The sequence below is a fragment of the Choloepus didactylus genome, chromosome 6 (genome assembly GCF_015220235.1).
Source record: "Choloepus didactylus isolate mChoDid1 chromosome 6, mChoDid1.pri, whole genome shotgun sequence".
Classification (NCBI taxonomy): Eukaryota; Metazoa; Chordata; class Mammalia; order Pilosa; family Megalonychidae; genus Choloepus; species Choloepus didactylus.
In genome coordinates this window covers 130,714,166-130,740,387 of record NC_051312.1, presented here as the reverse complement: position 1 = coordinate 130,740,387, position 26,222 = coordinate 130,714,166, and the positions used below count along the sequence as shown (strand labels likewise).

The window sequence follows — 26,222 nt, the reverse complement described above, 5'->3', positions numbered from 1 at the left end:
CGGACTTAGGCCTGTAGCCGACTCCAGTTCAAGGACCGCGCGGACGGTCTCCCATATAGGGACTAGAATTGGATCCAGACAAACGCCCGTCTGACGCGCCCGGTCTATATCGTGACCAAGCTTCAGCCAAGAGGGCAGACTGAGGCTGCCGGTGGAGGGAAACCAAGGGGCAAAAGTTTCAACATCATCGAGAAACCTCTGTAGGGAGCTTTTCTTAACTGAGATACCCCTCTGCTTCAGGAGGGTTTTTAAAGGAGCCAACAAAGGTGAACTTCCAGACTGCCCCATGCTTGCAGTCGGCACTGTACTTTAACCACTCGGAGAGCTCTTCCGAGTCCCCGGGACCGCCTGAGAACCCACGGGCTCTGACTCTCACGTAAAAGAAACACTCACCTTCTCGCGCTGATCAGGCGCGGGAAGTCCGCTGCAGTGCCCCGTACGGGCCACCACTTGTCCGGCGGCTTCTCGCTCGGACCCATGCGTCCTGTCCTCGGCCGGCAAGGAGAACAGAGGGAAAGAGGGAGAGACACAGACAAACTGACACTTGAGGCACACAATGGCAGTGAATGCAAGCCTTTTACTGGAGCCAGGAAGAAAACTTTCTCTGTTACATATTCCACACGAGGCCCTATACCCCGTGGGAGAACAACCTCTATGCGGCCGTCAGGCACGGCTCCCTGTGGGCTGTCTCCCCGAGGCTAGCCCGGGTAATTTCTTATGTACTATAGTTGCAACCAATGTGCTGGCACTACGTAAGCGTGTACAATAGGCTAGCAGCAACCGCTGCCTCATGCGTCATATGCGGAAGCAGGATACGGGCGCCATCTTGGCTCAAACGATGGGCGGGGGCTACTCTAGAGCAGGTCGCGGCGTGTCCACTAGGCCTTAACCCGGAAAGCGGCTCCCCACATAGGTTGTCAGGGTAACAAGGTACAAACATGATGATGACTTAGGCATATGAATCATTTTTCACCACCTTGTTCAAAGAGGGCAATGGACATGGCAGTCACTCCAAACATCACAGACTCTCCTCTGATATACCTGAAAATGACACAGAATCCATGGCCATCTGTTAATAATATATATGGTGCCATGGTGACCTATTTATCCCTATAACTGCCTTGGCATGGCTCTGTTTCCCTCCATTAATATGGTTGAGCTGCAACAGTCAGTGCCCTTTAGCATTGCTTAGTGACATATACAGAATCCTATCCCAGGTTTTCACTGCTGGAAACTTGAATCAGTCCTGCTGTCGCATCTTCTCTAATTTTCGTGTTCATCTTTCCAAAAATAGAGATTCTCTCCTTGTACTTAAATCCCATGGGAATAGGGCTTCCTTCCATGTAATATAGCTCCATGATGATGAGCATACCTTGTTTGATTCCTAAGATTACATTAGCCATTTTCCTAACCTGTAGCTCAGTCTTCAGTGAATGTTTCCCAGACACCTGCTCTTCAATACAACCACTTTGGGTTCTTTTAGACCCTGATCAACACTATCATACCCTATTTATACCCCCAGAGAACTGAAGATTGTATTTTATTGTGTAAACTCATAGTTTGGTGTTCCCAACAATGGCTGAGCTCCAATGTTTCAATTCCTCATATAGACCCATAAATGCAGAAGAAAGAAAAATAATTAAAGATGATGACAAAACCATAGACATAGGTGACCACATCTAACTGCAAAGAGAACATATTAAGGAGGACCATGTATCTTGTTCACACTAGGTTTTTGAGCCATTTGAAAGAAAGCATGAGCTTTTTCTTTTAAACATAATGGACAATAAACATATGAACCACAGGATCTCTTGGTTATACCAAGTGTATCAGAGACACGCTGACTAGCGGAAAGTGCTCTAAAGAAGAGATTGAAATGTCAGGGATTCTCATCTCAGCGCTGTTTCAAACCTCACTAGACGACCTGGACAAATCATTTAAACTCTTTCCTGTGCTCTCAGCTCTTTGAGTGAGGCATATTTATTGTGCCTACCTCCTAAAAAGGTGCTGAGTTAAAATATCAATATCTATATGAATAAAGCAATCTAAAACCCATAAATCTTTGCACACAAGCTGTGATCATTCAGACTAAACCAGCATGGTTGTTGACATCAGTCTCCCATGGAGCAGCCAAACCAATTGCAAATATTTTTCTCTTATTATAGACTCCCTAGGCAGAATTGAGTAATCCTGGACCCAGTTATTCTCATATAAAACTGCTTTTCCAACAGTCATCTTGTAAAGATCTAAAGAGGCATCGTTAAAGCCTGTTTGGTAGAACATGATCAAGGATGTTGAAAGGATTGTTAAAATCTGAAAGATCTTTAAGTGAAACAGATATTGATTCTTGCTTTTTTTCTTTTAATAAAACTGCAAGAGTTGATGGACATCTTCAAATATGTTTAACTTCCGGTGTGGGGCAGCACAAAGGAAGCCCATGGTGGAGCCACAGGGCACTCGTCTCCTACCTCCAGCAGACACCGGTGTAGCTATCCTGGGCAACTGCTCTTTTAAGCACCCTTTCCATTAGAACAAGAATACAAGTCCCAGAGGGATTCAAAACTGTGACAAAACTGTCACTCTCTTGGTCTGAGTTTTAATCAGTATTACTGTCCTGCCTCCATTGTACCCGAGTTTCTTTAACTCAGCAAATTTTATTGTGCACTTATCATGTACAAGCCGATGTGCACTTGAGTCCTGGTAATGGGCTCAGGTGTAAACCAGGTAGTTCAGCTCTCCATGGATGACTATCTCCTCTCAACCATTCACACTTCCAGCTTCATTTATGCTTTTTTCTTGTCAGGTATTTATGGTAGATTTACTAGAATTAGACTAACAAAGGCTCAAGGACATTAAGCTCACCTAGTCTAAAATACAGAAGCCCTTCTCCTTCCTACCTCTGCCTGTGGTTTGTGATCCAGGCCCCCTTCAGGTACACCTGAAACCTTTCACCTTAGCTGGAACAAGAATAAGGCCGTGAATCCAAGCTAAAGATTCCCAGGCTGCCATTTACATGTCTGAATTGTTTTGGTACAGCAGATGGGAAAACAAGTCACATGCTGGTGGCTTCATGACAAAGTTGCAACACCCAGCCTTCCATGTTTCCTTTGTATGGGATTGAACAAAGACTTCACATTAAAGGTATGGGAAAAAAATTGCAAAATTGGGCAGGTGTGGGGAAGGGGTAACATTTATTCTTGGATTCAGAAACATCTAATATCTATGTATAAACAGGGGATCCAGGCTAGAAGGTGCTTCTAGGGGAGAATAAATGTTGAGGCTTGGAAATTTTTAGAAAGGCAGCATGCAACCAGTTTTATTTTTAAAGATAACTTGAAATCCCAGGACAAAGACAAAAAGGAAGATGTGGGCAGAGAAAAAGATTGCTAATGCCTGGAGATTTTATTTTATCAAAAGAAATATGAGCTTGAAAATAATTTTTTTCACCCTTGAGTAATGCTAGAAAGGCTCTGCACATGAGCCTTAACAAGGAAACTGAAAAACCAATTTACATGAAAAGGACACTGGGCAGTGTGGCTCTCAGTGACATTATCTGCTGCGATGTTTTGTGCCTTCTTTTGCATTTGAGGGAGGAGAGTAAGGAACCTGTGAGGTCACACATGGCCTGGAAACCTCCCCTAGACATGAGTAACCTTGCATCCTTGAGCACTTAGCCACTCAGTTTTTACCATCCATGGTGGGCTCCATGTGTTGGCTTCCCTCTTCTGTAGCATATACAAGCTGGTCATCAAATGGTGGTCAAAAGATGAGGAGAAAAACAATCAGGAGGTATCAAATTTTCATATTGGTAGTTATAATCAAAAAACAGCACCTGCGTTTTGTCCGAACCAAGGCAAATGCTAAATTTTCTGAGCTAGCACAGAATTATGTGGCAGCCAGCCTCTTTGGCAAGTCCCTACAAGAGGCTCATCAACCCGGAAAAGCCAGTTAAGCTCCTAGTTAAACACATCTAGCCCAATAATGATAGAGCCCTGCTCACACTTAACCCACCCCTCTAAAACTAACAGGTCTCTGCTCGAATCAATAGAACCCAGCCAATTGCCTTCCTAGTTATAAAACTTCCTCAGTCTTAAGGCTGCTTTCACCTTTGTAAGTGTATGGCTTCCTTACTGCAGCAAACTTGGTGTCCTCAATAAAAATGCTGTAAACTGCAATTTGACTCCAATTTGGCTGTGGACAAGGTGATCCTGGGTTTGTTTACTTTTCTATTTTTTGTTGTTGTTGTATTTTGATTTGTGTGTTTATTTTTGTCTTGTCTGTTGTAGGATCTAATCATGAAAACAAGTATGACAAATCGTAGATCACTGCTGGTACTGTTGTTTCTCCTAGCCTCCTGGATCATTTTTATGGCTTTCCAAAACTCCACAGAGGTAGGAATTGCTATCCTTCTGTGTTTTATAAAAGTCTATCTTCACTTGATCTCTCATTTGTTCTAGGAAGTCCAAAGAACAAGACCTATATATTGTAGGAGGGATGGTCTACAGCTTATGCACTCTTTAAGAGGCAAAAGCATCTGTTACTCATTAAAAACAAATGGTTAGAGGATAACATTTCACCTGTGTGTATGCATCCTCTTTGTCACATTGTGTTGTAATTATTCTCTCCCAATTTTTATCTTGACTTTTCACTTCCTTTAAGGGAACTTCAGACAAAGCATTTTCATTTTTAAATAGTAAAAATTAACTTTTTTATAGTTAATGCTTTTTGAGTATTGTTTAAGAAACCATTCCAATCCTTCCCTACTCCAATGTCTGATTAATTACTGAAATATTTTACTAAAACTTTTAAAGTGTGTTTTTTAATTTAAACCTTTAATATGTTCAAATTTAATTTTTTGGTGATTTTTATTTTATTTCAATAAAAATAAATCATTTATAAAAATAATTATAAAAATATAAATTATATCAATAACCACTTGTCCCCTCTGTTTTTTGTTCCTCTCTTCCCCCTTTCTTGCCTTCTTCTGAGTTAATTGAATATTTTTTAGAATTTCTTTTTAGTCTCTCTATTACTTTTTAGCTATAACTTCTTTTTTTATAAAGTGGTTTCTTTAGGGATTACAATATACATCCTTCACTTTTAGAGTTAATATTGTATCACTTCAAGTACTCTGCAAGAATCTTTCAATCATACAGTTCAATTTATTCCCCACCACATTCTTTAGGCAATAGTTGTCACATTATTACAAAATTATAATTATATTTTAAATAATTATATGTATTTTAAAGAATTTAAGAGTAAAAACATATAGGCTTTTTATATTTATTCATATATTTACTATTTCCAGTGCTTTTTATTCCTTCCTGAAGATGTGTGTTTCCATCTACAGTAATATCCCTTTAGCCTGAAGAACATTTATTGGCACTTCTTATAATGCAAATCCATCACTGCTTCCTTCTTCCAAGTATTGATTCCCTCCAGTTTCTGTCTGCTTTTGGTCACTCTTCAGTGTTTTTAAGTTTGTGTCCAGAATTGAACATTGTTATCTGCAGGAGAATTGGTCCAATACAAGCTATTCTGCCTTTAGTGGAAATTCTGAGATGTTATTGTGATTAGTATTATTGTTTAATGATTTTACATTAAAATATTTTTAGTGAAAACATTTTTATTTATCAAATAATGGAGATAATAATAACAAACACTGAGTATGTGTCAGGTACCATTTAAAGTGTTTTTTCATATGTTAGCTCATTAATTCTCACAATAACTATGTGAAGTGTTTCTTTTTATGACCCCAAGTTGTAGATGATACAACTGGTTCATGAGAAGTTAAGGAACTTGACCAAGGTCACATAGCTAGTCAGTGGCAGAGCCAGATTTCAGTCCTGGGCAGATATTTTTTAAAATGAGTGACCCAGTATTGCAAACAGGCCCTGTGACTAAGATTCTCATGCACTGCTGGCTTGGGTGTAAATTGGCACTACATTTCTAGAAAACAATTTTGTATCATGTATCAAGACCCTTAACAATGTTGTCACAATTTACCAATAATTCTATCTTGAGATATTGACTAAATAAACTGAATTGCAAAGAAAGATTTATATAAAAAGATGTTCTTTACAGGACTATCTGCTATTGAGAAAAGAAGAGAGCAATAATGTTCAAAAAAGATGGGAACAGGTAAATTATTAAACTATATCCCTAGGCTGGACTATTATCTGAGCCTTTAAAATAGGGCAGAGAATTTTTAATGACACTGTTTACAAAATCAAAATTCAATGACAAATATGCAACTTATTCACAATCAGGTAATATGGTAAACAAAGAATGAGAGAAATTAACCAAAATGTTAACAGTAGTTATCACTGGTTGGTTGATTATAGATGATTTATTTCCCAAACATATGTATGCACTGTCTATTTTTAAATAATAAATCAGTGTTAATTTATTATTTAGAAATAATAAATATTTTTATAAACATATGCTTCTGTACCTCCTAAGGTAACAAAAGCATTCTGAAAAATACTAATAAATCTCACAGAATTTTTAAGCCAAGTGTGAAGATTAAATATGAAAAATAGATCATTCCTAGTTCACATAAAAGTCTCATGCATTTAAACATTTTCTTAAGGATTTATTTAAGTAACCGAATTTTAGTTTTAAGATAAGAAATAATAGAACAATAAACATTTGTTCTATGCTATTCAATGAAAAACACATTTTCTCATTTGATCTTCACAATTGCCCTGTAAGGTAGATTTTACCACCACCATTTTAAGGAAGAAGAGCCTAAGGCTCTTTGAGATTAAATAGCTTGATTTAAAACAAATTAAGGATGAGAAGTGAAGTTCCATCTTCGATTTTCTCAGGAAAATCATTTTGCCTACAAAACATATATGATCATAAAATCTCAATATCATTTTATTTTATTTTTGTACCTCCCATTATTCTTTAAAAGAAGGAAGATAGCCACCCCTCTAAAAATTATATTAAATCAGAATGTTTACTATGCTGTCTTTCTATTCCTTATCATATCAGTTTTGGACTGCACTCAAATTGCCCGTCTCCCTCCATCAGTGGAATTTCATCATGAAGTCCTCATGTCCTGAAGTGCCCCTGAGTCCAGTGGCTTCCCCAGCAGAGACCGATGTGAGAATAAAGGAGATCGTGAGGAAACTAGACCAGCTGTTCCCACCCAGACCCTTCACCCACCTGAACTCCACCACCAGTGCCGCGCACAGCAGAGCCACCGTCCTCAACCCTCGAGACACCTACTGCAGGGGGGATCAGCTAGACATCCTGCTGGAGGTGAGGGACCACTGGGGACGCAGGAAGGAACACGGCGGGGACTTCCTGAGGGCCAGGATGTCTTCCCCAGCCCTGCAGGCAGGCGCCTCGGGAAAGGTGAGGGACTTCGACAACGGCAGCTACCTCGTCAGCTTCACCCTGTTCTGGGAGGGCCGGGTCTCGCTGTCCCTCCTGCTCATCCACCCCAGTGAAGGGGCGTCGGCTCTCTGGAGGGCAAGGAACCAAGGCTACGACAGGGTGGTCTTCACGGGCCAGTTTGCCAGTGGCTCCTCTCGTGTCAATGCTGATTGCGCCCTGGTTTTAAACTCAAGCTCTGAGCTGTGCCAGTACCTGGATGCTCAAGACCAAGAAGCCTTCTACTGCGTGAGGCCTCAACACGTGCCCTGCGCTGCGCTGACCCACATGCATTCCAAGAACAAAGACGTTTCTTATCTTAACAAACAAGAGAGGAGCCTCTTTGAAAGGTAAATAATTATTTCTGGAGACCAACTGGGAAAATATGGTAATGATTTTACTTATATGTTGATAGAAATGAATGTCCTATGAGTATATCTACTTTGGGACTCCTTGTGAAGAGCCATTGGGAAAGGATCTGTGGATTCATTTGAGGAGAGCAGTCCCCAAACGTTCTGGGTATTTAATCCTTAATCACTGAAATAAATGGTATATAAAGAAGTAAAAAATTTTAAAGGATCAGAAATATATGAGCATGTGTGTGCTCTAATATATTCTTTCTAGATCTCAATAAATCATCTTGCACACATGGGTGTCTGTATCCCATGTACTAATAAGCAAAGAAATGGAAATTTACTAAGAGGTCTAAAACTTTGGGCATAGTGGTCAACTTTTCACTAAAAGCATTGGATAATCTGGCTTCTTGTGTTTTCTGTTCTTTTAGGCCACCTGCAGACTAATTTCTGTATTTGTTTCTTTAAGGTCAAATGTGGGTGTAGAAATTATGAAAAATTTCAACACCATTAATGTCTCCAAATGCAATAGTAAGTTCCCCTTGTGTTTGATGTGTGGTACTTAGTCTAGTCCCCCTTAAAGGGTTTCCCCTTTCTGCTGGACTTCTTCACTACCATCAGTCCTACAGGCACCCTGCCAATCTAGCTTGTCTAAGGTGGTCCAAGATATCAGTTGTATAAGTCAGTGAATGATTAGAACAACAAGGATATCATAAATTTGTTTTACTGACTATAGTTCCCATCATCAGTCTACTGATCAGGCAACAGATTATCTGCCCATCAACACAATAATGTTCAAACATCAAAACTCTTTCTCAATTCTTCCCCCAGTTTCCTACTTCTGCACACCACTATTACCTCTCACACCCGTATCTCCACCGTCACTGCTATCACCTCTCCCCACACCACTATCAACACCATCACCACTTCCCACATCAGTAGTAGACCAAGAATCACCATCTAGAGGTTTCCAACCTGCCATCTGGGAGTTGATTCATTAAACTTTTCTCCTCGTAATCTTTGCTGCCTTTTAAACAGTTTTAGCACAAAATAGCACCTCCACACTTACATTTACTAGTTTCTCTGACTACAAATAGCCTAGGAATTCCTCATCTAAGATGATTTAAGGCAAGATCTTTTATGGCCCTTTAATTTCAGCATTTACATCTTGCTAATCCCTAATAAATTTATTCACACTAAAGTGTAAATATGAACCTAGAGGTAGAATAGGCATTTTTTTCATAAAGGATACACTCATAAGAATTGTAAAATTATAAAACTACTTTTATAGATTTATCACTGGCCCACCTCCCCAAGGGCTCCTTACCATCCCATCTACCTCAGCCCCTCAGAAACCCAGACTCTTCTTAAACCCATGACTGACAGGTTAGTACCTGGCACGTGTTGGACCTCCAGTACCCTGCTCCAGCCTACAGCCATGTCTGTTAGGACTGTCCAGTGCCAAGGCCAGCTAGTTGTTAATATTTTTAAATATCATCCTCATATAACTCAAAGGATTTACAGTTTGATGGTGGCATATAAGTCTATGACAGAATGTGATAAACTTGGGAGTAAAGTGGGCTAAAATGATAAGGTAATAGCTTTCATTACTAAGCAAGAATCGATGACCTGACTTTCTTAAGGCAGCCAAGTATTTAAAATTTTACCCAGAAGGTCTTTTTTCCCCCCCCGGGAGAAAATATCTGCTCTTACAATGAACATTAATGGGAATCATTTACAAAATTCACATTATAGAAAAATTTTACTGAAAATAGCTATTCCATTAAGAGGATGCTTCAATAAGACTTTTCCATCATTGCTACCATCTTCACCTTCCTATTAAGAGGTCACTTAAATATAGTAGGCTTTTAATAAATATATTTATATAATTTGATGTTTTCGAAGATCCTATCTTGCTTATTCTTTGGCAGAACAAACAGTTCCAATGAAAAAGAAATGCAAGCTTGGAATGACATCCACAATCCCCAGTGGGCACGTCTGGAAAGGCACATGGATTCCCACCTCCTGTAATTTGACTCCAATCAAAATGGATGAATGCCTGAGAGGAAAGTTCGTATATCTAATGGGAGATTCCACAATCCGCCAGTGGATGGAATACTTCACAAAGGCTATCAACAGTATGCCTCAATCTAAGCTATTACTCTCATCCCTTTCTGGAACTTTTTGCTTTCCAGGGAGAAAGAAATATGGGGAGGACCTCTTCTTTTTCATATTCTTTAATCAGAACACACTAAAACTTTTCATAAGACATCGTTATCTTTCTTTTAAAAGAACACATTTATCTGACTGGAAGGGAGCCTGTGTAGGAAAAGGTTTATCACATTCCTGTACCTTCAGTATTTACCCAGCAAGCTTAGAAAATTATTGATGGAGCTGAAGGTAATTTGAGTTACCAACCTTCTTCAGCTTATCATTTAAATTGTGGTAAGAAAACAACTGTTTCACATTTTGTTAAAGGTTAAATTCTATAGCCAGAGTGTGTTTTGGAAAAGAAAACTGAAGTTGGAAGCAGAATGAAGAAAGTAGCCCTGCAATTGTCCTCCTCGCTCTCCCATCCCCTCCATATTCAAACCTCACTGGGTAAGGACTTTTCAAATGCAGCCCTTTAATTCTAAGAGGGTACCTGTTGGAAAGCATTAATAATCCTTTTCTGAACGTTATCCTCAGGAGTTCTAGCTACAAAGAAACTGCCCTTGGTAATGTGATAAGGGTCCAATTAGTGCAATGAAAGATAGAAGCAGTTCATTTTATACTATTCATATATTTTGCCTATTTTCAAAAGTGTTAACATCAGGTAGACTATTTTCACAAGCGTTGGGAAGAACTTCAGGTTAAAGTGCTGGTTCTATCACTTACTAGATGTGTATTGCTGGGCAAGTCATTTCCTCTCTTGGTTTTCTGTTCTATAACATGGCAATAATTTAATATAATAGTATAGTATAGTATAGTATCTGTGTATATATGTATATGTGTGTGTGTGTGTGTGTGTGTGTGTATGGAGCTTTGAGGTGAATGAACATATCAGTCCAAATAAAAGCTTTGTAAACTGTAAAGTACTTCACAAAGGAGTAGTTATACTATTATTATTTTAGGAGAGGTACTCAGTACCATTCCAGGCAAATGAGAAGGAAATGCAGAAGTACAGAATGTAATCCCACTCCAGAATTTACAGAGTAGTTGGAGAAATAGGTAAATTAACAGTTCAATTTGTTTCTTTAAATTTAAAGAGCATCAGTTAGTACCTTTCTCTAGTCTCAAATGAGTTTAGTCTACAGTTAACAAAATATACAAAAATGATACCTGTAAAATTCATCTCATCATCCCACAGTGAAATTACCTCAATGTCTTACCATCCCCAGGCCATCTGACTTCATATTGTTCTAGAAGGGAACATACATAATCTCTTACATTTGTATAACACTTTTGATTGTTCAAAGAACTTTCACAACTATTCCCTCATTTAAACCTACAATAAATCAGACATGATTAACTTATTCAACTATAAGCACAAAATCTTCTGTTCTATTTTTAAGACTAGTCAATCTTTGTAATTTTATTCTCCTTTCATTTGCATGTTTGTCATCAGCACTGAAGTCAGTAGATCTGCATGAATCTGGAAAATTTCAACACCAACTTGCTGTGGATTTGGGTAGGAATATCAACATCCAATGGCAAAAACATGGTTATCCCTTGATTGGATCATTGACCTATTCAGTCAAAGAGATTGAGTACATCACCCGAGCCATTGACAGAACTGGAGGAGATAAAAATACAATCATTGTTATTTCTCTGGGCCAGCATTTCAGACCCTTTCCCATTGATGTTTTTATCCGAAGGACCCTCAATGTCCACAAAGCTGTACAGCGTCTTTTTCTGAGGAGTCCAGATACTGTGGTTATCATCAAGGCAGAAAACATCAGGGAGATGTACAATGATGTGGAAAGATTTGGTGACTTTCATGGATATATTCAGAATCTTGTCATGAAGGATATTTTCCGTGATCTCAATGTGGGCATTATTGATGCCTGGGATATAACAATTGCGTATGGCGCAAATAATGTCCACCCACCTGAATCTGTAGTCAGAAATCAGATTAATATATTGTTAAACTATATTTGCTAGATAATACACATCTCTGCAACTCATTCACTTAATTAAGAACACTTATTCCATCTGCTAGGATGTCAGATGTTGATTTTGGCTCTGAACTCCCAATTAGCCTAAGGGTATAATCTGTACTCTGGCTGATCCATGAGCCACCATTTCAGTCATATCAATTATTTCTAATGTGGGCTTCTATTTAAAAATGAAAATGAAAATATTCATGAAAAGGATCTTTCCTTTTTGACCAGAGCCATGGACCTCTGCACAAATGGCAAATCAAGCTGCAAACAGTAATCATTTTAAATTAAAAGTTCTTCACTCTATGCAAACAAGTAAAATCAGAAATGAGAGGGGTGACATTACTTCTGAACTCACAGAAATAGAAAAGATCATAAGAGTATACTATGAACAACTGTATGCCAATCAAACTAGACAATTAAGATGAAATGCACAATTTATTAGAAACACATGAACAACCTATACTGAATCAAGAAGAAATTGAAGACCTCAATAAACCAATCATCAGTACAGAGATTGAAACAGTCATCAAAAACTTCCCAAAAAGAAAAGCCCAGGACCGGATGGGTTCACAGGTGAATTCTACCAGTCATTCCAAGAAGAATTAGTACTGATCCTGTTCAAAGTCTTTCAAAAAATTGTAGTGTCTTACTCATTCTAAGAAGCCAACATTACCCTAATACCAAAGCCAGATAAAAAAGAAGAAAAAAAGAAAATTACAGACCTATTTCTCTAATGAATATAGATGCAAAAATCCTCAACAAAATACTAGCAAATCAAATCCAATAGCACATTAAAAGAATTATACACCATGATCACATGGGGTTTATCCAGGTATACAAGGGTGGTTCAACACAAGAAAATTAATTAATGTAATATACCACATAAACAAGCTGAAGAGGAAAACCCACTTGATCATCTCAATTGATGTGGAAAAGGCATTGGACAAAATCCAGCATCTTTTCTTGATAAAAACACTTCAAAAGATAGGAATAGAAAGAAACTTCTTCAACACGATAAAGGGCATATATGAAAAGTCCACAGCTAACGTTGTACTCAATTATGAAAGGTTGAAAGCTTCCCCTCTAAGACACCACAGTTACTCAACACTGTGCTAGAAGTTCTAGCTGGAGCAATTAGGCAAGATAAAGAAATAAAAGACATCCAAATTGGAAAGGAAGTAGTAAAACTTTCATTATATTATTTCCAGATGACATGATCCTATATTTAGAAAGTCCCCAAAAATCTACAACAAAGCTACTAAAGCAAATAAGTTCAGCAAAGTGGCAGGATACAAGGTCAACAAACAAACAAAAAAACAAGTAGTGTTTCTATATACTGATAATGAGCAATCTGAGAAGGAAAACAAGAAAAAAAAATCCATTTACAATAGCAACTAAAAAGAATCAAATACCTAGGAATAAATTTAACCAAGGATGAAAAGGACCTATACAAAGAAAACTACAAAATATTGCTAAAAGAAATCAAAGGAGACCAAAATAAATGGAAGGATATTACTTGCTCATGGATTGGAAGACTACTGTCAACATATCAATTATACCCAAATTGATTTACAGATTCAGTGCAACCCAATACAAATTCCAACAACCTACTTTGCAGAAATGGAAAAGCAAATTTATTTGGAAAGGAAAGGGACCCCAAATAGCCAAAAATATCTTGATAAAGAAGAACAAAGGTGGAGAGCTCATCCTTCCTGACTTTAAAGCTACAGTGGTCAAAACAGCATGGTACTGCCATAAAGATAGATATATTGGTCAATGGAATTTATTTGAGAGTTCATAAATACACCCTCACATCCAGGGTCAATTGATTTTTGACAAGGCTGCCAAATCCACTCAACTGGGACAGAACAGTCTCTTCAACAAATAGTACTGGGAGAACTGGATATCCATATCCAAAAGAATGAAAGAGGACCCTCTTACACCTTATATAAAAATTAACTTAAAATGGATCAAAGACCTAAATATAAGAACCAGGACTACAAAAATCCTAGAAGAAAATATAGGGGGACATCTTCAGGATCTTATGTCAGGCAAGAGTTTCCTAGACTTTACACCCAAAGCAGAAGCCACAAAACAAAAAATTGATAAATGGGATCTCCTCAAAATTAAAAACTTTTGTGCATCAAAGGACTTTATCATGAAAGTGAAAAAACAACCTACTCAATGGGAGAAAATATTTGCAAACCACATATCCAATAAGGATTTAATATCAAGAATATATAAAGAAATCCTACAACTCAACAATAAAAAGACAAACAACCCAAATAAAAAGGAGGCAAAAGACTTGAATAGACACTTTTCCAAAGAGGAAATACAAATGGCTAAAAACCACATGTAAAGATGGTCAACATCACTAGCTAATGGGAAATGCAAATCAAAACCACAATGAGATATTATTCCACACCTACTAGAATGGCCACTATTAAAAAATGGAAAATAAAGTGCTGGGGAGGATGTGGAGAAATAGGAACACTTATTCCCTGCTGGTGGAAATGTAGAACGGTGCAGCCACTGTGCACCATTTGGTGGTTCCTCAGGAAGCTAAGTATAGAATTTCCATATGATCTGGCAGTCCCACTACTAGGTGTATATACTCAGAAGAACTGAAAGCAGGGATGCAAATAGACATTTGCACATCAGTGTTCATAGTGGCATTATTCACAATTGCCAAAAGAAGGAAACAATCCAAGAGTCCATCAATAGATGAATAAACAAAAGTAGTATAAGCAAACAATGGAATATAATTGAGCTGTAAGAAAGAATGAAGTCCTGATGCATGCAACAATATGGATGAACTCTGAGGACATGATGTTGAGTGAAATAAGCCATGGACAAAAGAACAAATATTGTATGGTCTCACTAGAATGAACTAATTATAATAAGCAAACTCTTGGAATTCAAATCTAGAGTACAAGTTACCAGGAGATAGAATGGGGGTAGAGAATGGGGAGCTGATGCTTAATTTGTACAAAATTTTTAATGAGGTTGAGTGTAAATGTCTGGAAATGGATAGAGGTGATGGTAGCACTTTACTGTGAGGGTAATGAACAGTGCTGAATTATGGGTGTGATTATGGATGAAAGGGGTAGTTTAGGGTTGTGTACATCACTAGAAGGAAAGCTAGAGGATAAAATATGGGACTGTATAACATAGTGAAACCTATTATGGATGATGACTGTGGTGAATTGTACAAATAAAAGACTATTCATACATGAACTAGAGAAAATGTACATTACTATTACAAGGTGTTAATAATATGGTGGTATATGGGAAAAATACAACTAATACAAAGTATTGAATATAGGCAACAGTATTATATTCTTTCATCAATTGTAACCATTGCTAACTTTCAATAATAGGGGGGTATTAGGCATATGGGATTTTTTTTGGGGGGTAGCAATGAGAATGTTTTCAAATTGATTGTGGTGGTGAATGTACAGCTCTGTGATTATACAAACAGCCTTTGACTGTACACTTTGGATGGATTGTATAGTGTGTGAATAAAACTGTTAAAAAAATTCTTCACTCTAGGGATGCATGGAAATTCACAGCAATAAAGAAACTGTAAAATAAACACTTCGAAAAAGCAGTCCCGTTTCTTTATTTTTACCACTAAAGATAAACTCAAGATAATTTCCAAGTGGAAAGAGGAGAAACCTTGTGAAGCAAATTTCCAGAGTCCACAGTTCAGAGAGGTAAGAGGGCAAGGGGCTGTAGAATTCTGGCAAGATCCCCTGGATCCTGAATATCATTGACTCTTCTCTCCCTATATGAATTCCCCTGCTAAGAGCTAATATGACCCAATAATGCTTATCCCTCAAGAATATAGGCTAGCACCAGAGAAAGAACATTACACTAGAAGTCAGGGGAGCTAGACTTTAGTCCCAACTCTGTCAGCAATTTTAAGACTTTGGATAAGTCACTTCAGCACTCTGCCCCACAATTTCTCAAATGAAGGAGTTAGTCTAAGATTTGTGATTTTCAAACCTTGCTCCATGCAGCTCTGGATGCCTTAGGTGAGCCTTCAGGAGCTGACTAAAAGAACAGGAGTCAAGATAGGCTCCTTGTGAATCAAAATCACAATGAGATTCTAATTCACACCCACTAGAATGGCTGCTATTTAAAAAATGGAAAATAACTGTTGGAGAGGTTGTGGAGAAATAGGAACACTCATTGCTGGTGGCAATGGAAGCAACCCAAGTGTCCATCAACTGATGAACGGATAAACAAAATGTGGTATATACACACATGGATGAACCTTGAAGACATCATTCTGAGTGAAATAAGCCAGACGCAAAAGGACAAATATTGTATGAAATCACTTGTTTTGAAACAATTAGAATAAGCAAACTCAAAGAATCAGAATGTAGGGTACAGGTTGCCAGGTAACAGAGTGGGGATGGGGAATGGCAAGTTAAGGCTTAAAATGTACAGGGTTCCTGTTTGGAATGATGGAAATGTTTTGGTACTGGATGGTGGTGGTGGTAGTACAGCATTGTGAACATAATTAACAGCACTGAATTAAATAATTGGATGTAGTTAAAGGGAGAAATTTTAGGTTGTATATATATTGCTAGAATAAATTTATTTTTTTAAAAAAAGGACTGTACAACACAATCAGTAAACCCTAATGTAAACTATGTACTATAGTTAACAGAATACATATAATAATATTATTTCATCATTTGTAAGAAAGGTGACACACTAATGCAAAAAGTTAAAAATAGGGAAACTGTAAGGAAGATGGTATAATTTTGTGGAAATTCTATATTTGCTGCATGATTTTCTGTAAACCTACACATTTTCTAATTTAAAAAAACAATTGGTTCTCTGAGAAGATCAATAAAATTCACGTATCTCTATCTAGTCTGATCATGAAAAAGAAGACGCAAAGTGCCAATGTCGGGAAAGAGAGATGTGGCATCATACAGTTTCTACAGCTATTAAAAGGATAACAAATATTACAGACACTTTTATGCCAATAAATTCAACAACCTTAGATAAGATGAACAAATTGTTTGAAAGACACAAATTGCCAAAGTGCACACAAAAAGAAATAAATAACCTGAAGGGCCCTATAGGTATTACAGAAATTGAAATACTGTGAGGGAAATTTCCTACCACGCAGAAAACTGCAGGTCCTGGTGATTTCAACAGTGAGTTCTACCAAACATAAAAAGAAGAAATTATATCAATTATACATAAAATATTCCCCAAAATTTAAGATGAGGGGATACTTCCCAACTTACACTATGAGACATTCGCCCTCCGTGCCAATTATCAATTATCTCTCTGTTCCAAATTCACCCTTTTTTGACTGCTCTGTGGAAATGGATATGGGCCCTGTATATATTATTTCTTTGTCAGTTGGCACTAAAATTTTGTCAGTAGAGGCGATACAGAAAGATAGTGCAGGAAGAAAAGAGTTTTGCTTCCTGGTTCCGCTGTGCTTGCTAGGCAGGCTTCTGCAGCATTCGTGGCTTTCTCCAGCACCCGTCTCCTGCAGCCTTCATGGCTTTCTCCAGCACCCATCTTCTGCAGCATTTGCAGTTTCTCCAGCGACTGGCTCCTGCAAGGCAAGGAGGTCAGCAGCTTCCCCTGGGCAGTTCTGTACCACAGAGCCTTTGGTGAGATATCACCAATGAATGGCTTTGCCCAGCAGCACCCTAGAGGGCAGATTTCTGGCAAGTTTCAGATGGCAGATTTTCAGCAAGTTCCTCCAGTGTGGAGGAACCTCCAGTGACTTCCTTGCCAATCAGCAAGTTATAGCTATGGCTTTTCCACAAGGTCTGGAACTTAGCACTGGTGCAGGGGAGGGGCTTTTCTTGAGTGCCCTGTCTCAGCTCTAGGGTTGGTAACCAATTCTTGTATCTGTTATTCCTATATTATGTACTTCTCACTAGCCAACCCCTCATTACTGTAATCCCCCATTACAGTTAATAATTCTTTACATTAAACTTTTACTGTTCAAATTACTGTGTGGTTCCTTTCTCCTGATTAAACCCAGATTGACACATGAGCTGGACAAAGGCACTTCAAGGAAAAAAAAACTACAGACCGACATCCCTCATGAACGTAGATGCATAAATTCTAAATAAAATTTCAGCAAGTCAAATTCAACAGTATATTTTGGGGGGATTTTTAACCTAGTAATGCAGAGTTGACTTAATAGTCAAAGCTCAACTCACCATATTAACAAACTAAAAAAGAAAAACCATATGGTCATCTCAATATATGCGGAAAAAGTATTTGATGATATTCGACATCCATCCCTGATAAAAACTCGCAGCAAACTAGGAAAAGAAGGAAACTTTCCCATCTAAGAAAACCCTACAGCTGCATCATACTTAATGGTGAAAGACAAAAATTGATTCAAAATGAACCATAGACCTAAAGGTAAAATCTAAAATTATAAAACTTCTAGAAAAAAACATAGAAGAAAATCTCTGTGACATTGAGTTAGGCAACAATTTCTTAAATATAACACTAAAAGCACAGTCTATAAAAGAACAAATTAATAAATTGGATTTCAATAGAATTAAAAATGTCTGTCCTTCAAAAGATACTGTGAAAAGAATGGAAAGGCAAGGCATGTATTGGGAGAAAACATTGGTGTTCTAGTTTGCTAATGCTGCCACAATGCAAAACACCAGAAATGGATCGGCTTTTATAAAAGGGGGTTTATTTGGTTACACAGTTACAGTCTTAAGGCCATAAAGTGTCCAAGGTAACACATCAACAATCGGGTACCTTCACTGGAGGATGGCCAATGGCGTCCAGAAAACCTCTGTTAGCTGGGAAGGCACATGGCTAGCGTCTGCTCCAAAGTTCTGGTTTCAAAATGGCTTTCTCCCAGGATGTTCCTCTCTAGGCTGCAGTTCCTCAAAAATGTCACTCTTAGTTGCACTTGGGGTATTTGTCCTCTCTCAGCTTCTCTGGAGCAAGGGTCTGCTTTCAATGGCCGTCTTCAAACTGCAGTTCCTCTCTCAGCTTCTGGGAATTCTTCAGTGTGTCCCTCTTGGCAGTAGCAGCTTGCTCCTTGTGTCTGATCTTATATAGTGCACCAGTAATTTAATTCAGACTCACCCTGAATGGGTGGGCCAACACCTCCATGGAAATTATCCAATCAGAGTCATCACCCACAGTTGGGTGGGTTGCATCTCCATGGAAACACCCAAAGAATTACAATCTAATTAACACTGATAGGACTGCCCATACAAGATTACATCAAAGATAATGGCATTTGGGAGACATAATACATTCAAACTGGCACAATTGGCAAAGCATGTAACTGATAAAGGACTTTTATCCAATATATACATAAAGAACTCTCAAAACTGAACAATATGAAAACAAGCAACTCAATTTAAAAATGGGAAAAAAATGGAAACACCTAGAAGATATACAAATACAATTAAGCACTTGAAAAGATATATTCAACAAGATGTTCAACATGATTAGTCATTTGGGAAATGTAAAATGATGACCACAACACAATGCCACTACATACCTGTTAGAATGTCTACAATTAGAAAGACCGGCCATACCAAGTGTTGGTGAGGATGTGGAGGACTGGAACTCTCATACATTGCTGGCGGAAATGTAAAATCTACAACTATTTCAGAAAAATGGTATGGCAGTTTCTAAAAAAGTTAAACATACATCTTCCATATCGTCTGGTCATATATGTCTATACAAAGTCTCACGTGTGATTGTTTATAGGCAGCTTCATCTGTAATAGTCAAAAGTTGACAACAACCCAAATTTTTATCACAGATGAATGAAGAAGCAAACTGTGGTATATCCACACAAAGGAATACCAATCAGAAATGAAAAGGAATAAACAGGCACATGCCACAACATCAATGAATCTCAAAATAATTATGCTGAGCAAAAGAAGCTAGATCAAAAACATACATACTGTATGATTCTACTTATGTAACAGTCTAGAAATGTCAACTAACCTATAGTGACAGCAAGTATATCAGTGATTGCCTTGGGATGGGAGTCAGAGAGTTAGGAAGGAGCGATAACAAAGGAAACTTTTAGAGATGATAGATATGCTCACTATCTTGATTGTGGTGATCGTTCCATGAGTGTGTTCATGAGTCAACATTTATCAAATTGTAAGCTTTAAACGCACGTACTCAATTTTACATTTTACCTCAATAAATCTTTTTAAAGGAACTATTAAAAGACATATTTCAGGAAGAAGGAAATTCAATCCAGAAGGAAGGAGTGGCATAAAAGAAGCAAAGGTGAACAAAGAAATTGTTAAATTTGTGGGTAGATACAAAGAAGCACGATCCTCCCGCTGCCCTCTCCCTTCTCTGGCCTCATCTTCCATTGCCTTTCCCCTCCCTCCACTCCAGCCACACTGGCCTCCCTGCTGTTCTTTGAACATGCCAGGCAAGCTTCTGCCCTAGAGTTTTGCACTATGCTTACCTTCTTCCTGGAATAATTTCTCTCTGATATTTTCATTGCTAAATTCCTTACCTTTTTCCAGTCAACACAAATAATTACCTCCTCAATGAAGTCTCCTCCCACCATCAAATTTAAAATTTCAATCCATTGCCACTGTCCCACCTTCACTCTCACTGCACTCCATTCCCCTTACTCAGCTCTCTTTTGTTCAGAGTGCCAATCATCTAATGTGATGTAAGATGTGATTTCTTTCATTATGATTATTGTTTATAATATGTCTTCCCCCCACCCTAGAATGTAATCATGATGATGGCAGGCATCTATGTCTGTTTAATCATGTATGTGAACAATGCCTGGCACTTTGTAAGAGTGCAATAAATGCTAGTAAACAATATAATAATATTGACCAAAGAGTGAGAATTTAAAAGAAGGTTGAAATAAATGTTAGATAAAGCAATACAATGTGAGACAGGAAGAGGTAATGGGAGTTAGCTGTACCCCTGCAATGCCAAAGGTCTTACACATGCAAAAGGAATACAGGAATATCAGAATTCCCATATGAGACCTGCCCTGGGTTTTCAAGCTCCACACTGAAGACCTTTCTACTATGGCCTCCTGCCATGGAGTGTGTTTCTACTACCCCCTTTTCTTTCATAGCCTTTCCTCTGCAGCAGTTCTTCTCAAAATGTGGTCCACAGACCTTGCCAGTCCACAGGCTGCTTGTTACTGGTCCTCACTCAGGTAAGTACTCACCTTCAGGGTAAGCATGTGAAACTTTCCAGGCAAGTTGACATTGCCATGACATTCAAGCAGATTTTTATTGTCTCTTCAAAAGCAGTGGTGGGTGGATGTTGGGACATCAAACACACAAAGACATAACTTGTCTTTTTCCAGAGACTGAGAAGCATTGCACTGGGATTGTTTACAGAGTACATGTCACTTGTGATCCTCGAAACCAAATCCTAGAAGTAGGCACAAAGGTTTGGGATCCCAGCCTAGGAAAGGAGATGAAGTTGGAGTTATGTTTCAGAGCTGAAGTTCCAGTCATATGACAAAACTGAAGATGCTGGGGGGTAAGTGCCTGTGGCAGGGGAGAGAGCCTCCTCAGCAAGAAAAGGAACTGCACTCCTCTTTCCCTGTGCCACAGAGAAAATAATCCTTCCCCATTTATTAGAGATCCTTTTCAAACTGATAGAAATATCTCAAGCACCCACAGCTCAGTGTCCATTGACAAGATGTCCCTTTATCTGTCTTGAGACCCCTGTTTTTCAGAGGAAAGTCTGTGCATAGAGTAGAACCACTCGGGGTATTTTCACACACTGACATCAAGGACTTTTCTTGTATTAGAACTCAGAGATTTCCAGAGGTCTCTGTTTCCACATGAGGAGAAGCAGGAAGAAACAGGAATTTTCTGGGAAACACCTACTTAGCAGAGCCTGTGGAATTATATTATTTAATTGCACTGTTCTTTATTGCCTCTCTAAATCTATGCCCCAAGATCAAAGATCATGATCTCACTGAAACTTACTTCCAAAATAACAAAAAAAAAAAAAAAAAAAAAAATACAGGAACTACAGAGACTGATGGGAAGAAGAACCAAAACATATTCCTAGACAAAAGAACACAGCCACAAGAGCCAGTTAAGAACTCATGGATACTTTTCCAACTACTTGAGTGGAAAAGACATTAAAACAGGTGAGTAAGCAAAACTATGGTGATGCTATCATTCTCTATCATTCTCTGCATCTAACCTTGCCTGTGGTCAGTAGAGGAAATTAAAAAAGCTAAGAAAAGAAATTAGAAAGACTGTGTCCCTGTCACAAGTCTTCTCTCAAGTAAGAGAAAGAGAAGAAAAGGAGGAGACGCCAAAAGAAAAGTGTAGAAACAAGAAATGATAAGGAGAGAAAAACTGATGGCCTCTCTTCCGGACAAAGACAGGCTGGTTTTGACTGTGCTTTGGCCTGAAGAGAAAATATTTTTCTAAGAACCAACTAACAAAAGTAAGTCGTGCACCATGGGGAACTACCACATGGATGCATCTGTAGTCACTCAGCCCAACATCTAGTTGGAGAAAAGGAGATGTGTGCCAAAAATACGTTTACAGCCCATATGTCTTTGTCTTGTTTCATGTGAGACGTTGTCTAGGTGAGAAGTGTATAAACACACCATGGGAATTCAGAATATAGGAGAGATCAGTGTGGTCTAGAGTTATCCTGGAAAGGTTTTGGTAGAGATGGGTCCTGGGCTGGGGACTGACTGACTACAGAGCTTGGATGTGTGCAGCCATCCCAGGTGGACACAGGATGTGTCATAAACAAAGGCAGAAAAGCAGGACGGTTTCCTTATTTTGCTTTGAATGTGTGTGTATCCTTGAATTATGTTCTGTGTGCATATTTTTAATTTACACAAATGATGTTGTGATAAAGATTTGTGATGTGCTATTACCTTCCTCTCTTAGTACAGTTTTTAAGAGCCCTCCATGTTATATGTAAATCTATGAGCTGCTTCTAACTGCTGTAGAGGACCCCACAGTACACATCACTACATTTTCCTAACATTTCAGAGTAATATATATTAAAGTCTATCTTATTTCCCACAACTCCACACACAAATACACGCACAACTGAAATAAAGTTTTGTACATGATTGTTTGTGGAACTGACTGAGAAGTTCCCTGTGATAGATGCAAATTGGACTGTTGGACTGTTTGGACTTAAGGGCATAGATATACCTAATTTCTAAAAATAATGTTTCCATGCTGCTTTCAAAAATGATTACATTAATTTGTACTCTCATGAACAGTACAATGGTGCTATGTTTAAAAATACTGTGTGTGTGTGTGTGTGTGTGTGTGTGTGTGTGTAAAATGACCCAGTCTGGATTAAGCTGGCAATGGTAGGGTGGTTTAGCTTTAGAAAATTTATTATTGTAATTCAGCGCATTTGTAGATAAAAGGAAAAAATCATATAATCACCTCAATGAACCAGAAAAAGCCTGTGACAATAATTCAACTTCCATTAATGATAAAAACACTTAGCAAACTGTGAATATAAGAGAACTTCCTTCATCTCATAGATGGCATAAAGAAATAGCTAATATTATTTACATCAAACCCCGTACATTTATTCAGACATGGGGAATATTGAAATTAATAAGGGAACAAGACAAAGGTACACAACATAGCCACTTCTAACAATTTTTGTACTGGATGTGTGCTAACATAAAAACAATTTAAAAATAAATCACTTTATTTCTATAAGCCAGCCACAAGTATTTGTTTAGAAAATGAATTTAAGACAATACTATATATATATCATATATACCTGCATGTACATACTTGTACACACACACACATATATATAATCTCTGCTTGCAAACTAATAGACAAACTTGTATTAGTCCAAATATTTCAAGAACAACTAGAAAGCCAGATATAATTTTTAAAAATCTGTTTGAAGCATAAGTGGCCTAGGTCCAGAAAGAAAATAGAAGAGCAAAGGGTAATTAAGGGAATAAAAGGAAAATGGAACAACATATTCAAAGTGCTGACCAAAAACAAAAACAAGACCAAAAACAAAAAACCTGTGAAAATAGAATTACATACCCAGCAACTGCATCCCTCAAAAACGACAAGAAAAAAATGTAACTTTCAAAATTTATTCCTAGAAGATTTTGACATACAGAAATACTAAAGGTAGTTCTTCAAGCAAAAGAAAACTGCTCCAAATGAGAGTACAGAAATGCAAAAAGGAATGAAAAGCAACAGAAAGGGACATTAAATATGTAACTCTTAAAGAGTATGGATTATACAAAATAATAATCTTAATATATTGGAGTTTTAAATATTTATAGAATTAAAATACCTGACAGTAATAGCAACACACACACAAAAATGAGGGATTTGAATGCAAATACAGTTATAGCTTTCTAAGTTCTTTTATTTTCTAGGAATTAGTAAAAGTGCCAATGTAATTGACAGTTCATTAAGTCAAAGATGCATATTGAAATTGCAAAGTAGAGTAGAAGAACATATGACTGATAAGCTAACTGAAGGGGAAAATGTAGTAATAATAAAAAATATTATATTAATACAAAAGAGTCAAAAGATGAGAGAAACAGGATAGAGAAGAGGTGGGACAAATAAAAACCAAATAGTAAGATAAAAATTACACAGATATATCAATAATAATATTAAATGTAAATGGACTAGGAAGGCTAAGTTTTGTAATAGGAAGCTTATATGGGACTTTCTCACAAATAACAATATTGAACTATGGAAAAAATATTTAAAAGCAATTATTTTAAAGCACTAAAGAGTGGCCAAAAACTGACAGAAACCAGAAGGGATATGACCCTTCAAAGAAGGCAAAAACACTGGTGAGAGTCACTTTTTAGTGGCTTTTCCCCTGAGGACGTGCCCCAGTCTACTGTGTGGGGCACCTTCAACCCAAGCAGAAAACGGCAGACATTTGGCCCAGGCATTCAAGGCAGTGAGAGTGGCTGGAAATTGAGCAGGAAAATCTCAGGAAGGAGAGAACCTCAGAGGGAAGGGCCCCAAAATCTGGATAAAAACTACTCTGAAATCATTGCCTGACCCCTGAACTCGGCATGTACAGGGGAGACCCCAAAGTCCCTTGCAGAAAACAACAGCCTGAAATAACCAAGCAGGAATTTCACGGGCTGCCCACCGCAGGGGAGAGACTTTATAGTTTGAGTCCCAGTAAGGTAGAGGGGCTTGGTAAAAAGGTCAGATTTTCCAAAGACTCACTCTAAAAATGCGTAAAACCAAGTTTCCACAAGTTCAGAGTGAGAGACAAACTACATTTATGAGCTGGAAGACTGTGTTGTTAAGAGAGCAATTCTCTTGTGGTGATCAATGCACAACTATGAACAACTGATTGTACACTTTGAAGGATTGTATGTTATATGAATATATCTCAATGAAATTGCATTTTAAAAAAAGAGAGAGCAATTCTTTCCAAATTTATCTACAGATTAAAAGCAATAAATTCTGGCAGCCTTTTTTTTTTTTTTTTTTTTTTGTAGATTTGTAAAAAAGTTAAACATTTACCTACAGTACATTTACCCAAAAGAAATGAAAATATTTGTCCCTACAGAGAGTGTATAGCCATATTCTTAGCAGCTCTATTCACAATAGCCCCAAACTGGAAACAACCTAAATGTACATCAACTGATGAATGGAGAAAAAATACTACGATATATACATACAAATATCCCCTGAATAGAATATTACTTAGTAATGAAAAGGAACCAACTACTGATACATGCAACAACATAGATGAAAACATTACATTGAGTGAAAGAAGCCAGACACAATACGTTCTGTATGATTCCATTTATATGCAGCTCTAAAAAATAAATCTAATCTCTGGTACCAGATATAGATCAGTGGCTGTCTGCAGCCAGAAGTGAGGGTGGTAGTGAGAATAAAAAAAATTGGCTAGGAAAAGGCACAAGGGAACTTTTGGGGGCAAAGGAAATATTGTATATATTGACTGTGTTAGTTACACAGGTATAGATATTTATCAACCTCATGAAACTGTGCGTGTAAAAAGCCTGTATGCTTATGGTATGTACCTTTAACCTCACTCAAGTTCATTTTAAAACGCTGCTGCTGCGAGAGCTGCACGTGATCTGAAGCAGGCAGTGATCGTGATCCTAGGGAGAGGACCACGGGTTGAAGAGAACTTAATGGGGAGTGCAGGTAGGCTGAACTGCCGTTTTAAAAAAAAATCCCAAAATGCATTGATTCAAACAAAATAGTGGCTTATTTCTTTCTCATATAACCATCCAGGGCAAGATTTGCCCCTTGAGGTCATCGGGGCAGTCAGGCGTCATTGGTGTTGTGACATCCTCCACCCATGGTCTTAACCTG

At 37.9% G+C, this 26,222-nt stretch overlaps 1 protein-coding gene across 1 annotated transcript; it reads left to right on the top strand.

The window, feature by feature from the left end:
• Positions 1 to 4,292: 4,292 nt before the first annotated feature.
• LOC119537821 (NXPE family member 4-like) lies at positions 4,293 to 11,879 on the top strand. Its single transcript, XM_037840401.1, has 5 exons — positions 4,293 to 4,391; positions 7,000 to 7,733; positions 8,206 to 8,267; positions 9,668 to 9,874; positions 11,344 to 11,879. Exons 1-5 carry the CDS (start codon positions 4,296 to 4,298, stop codon positions 11,877 to 11,879), a joined length of 1,635 nt encoding a protein of 544 aa, XP_037696329.1. The 5' UTR covers positions 4,293 to 4,295.
• Positions 11,880 to 26,222: the final 14,343 nt, after the last annotated feature.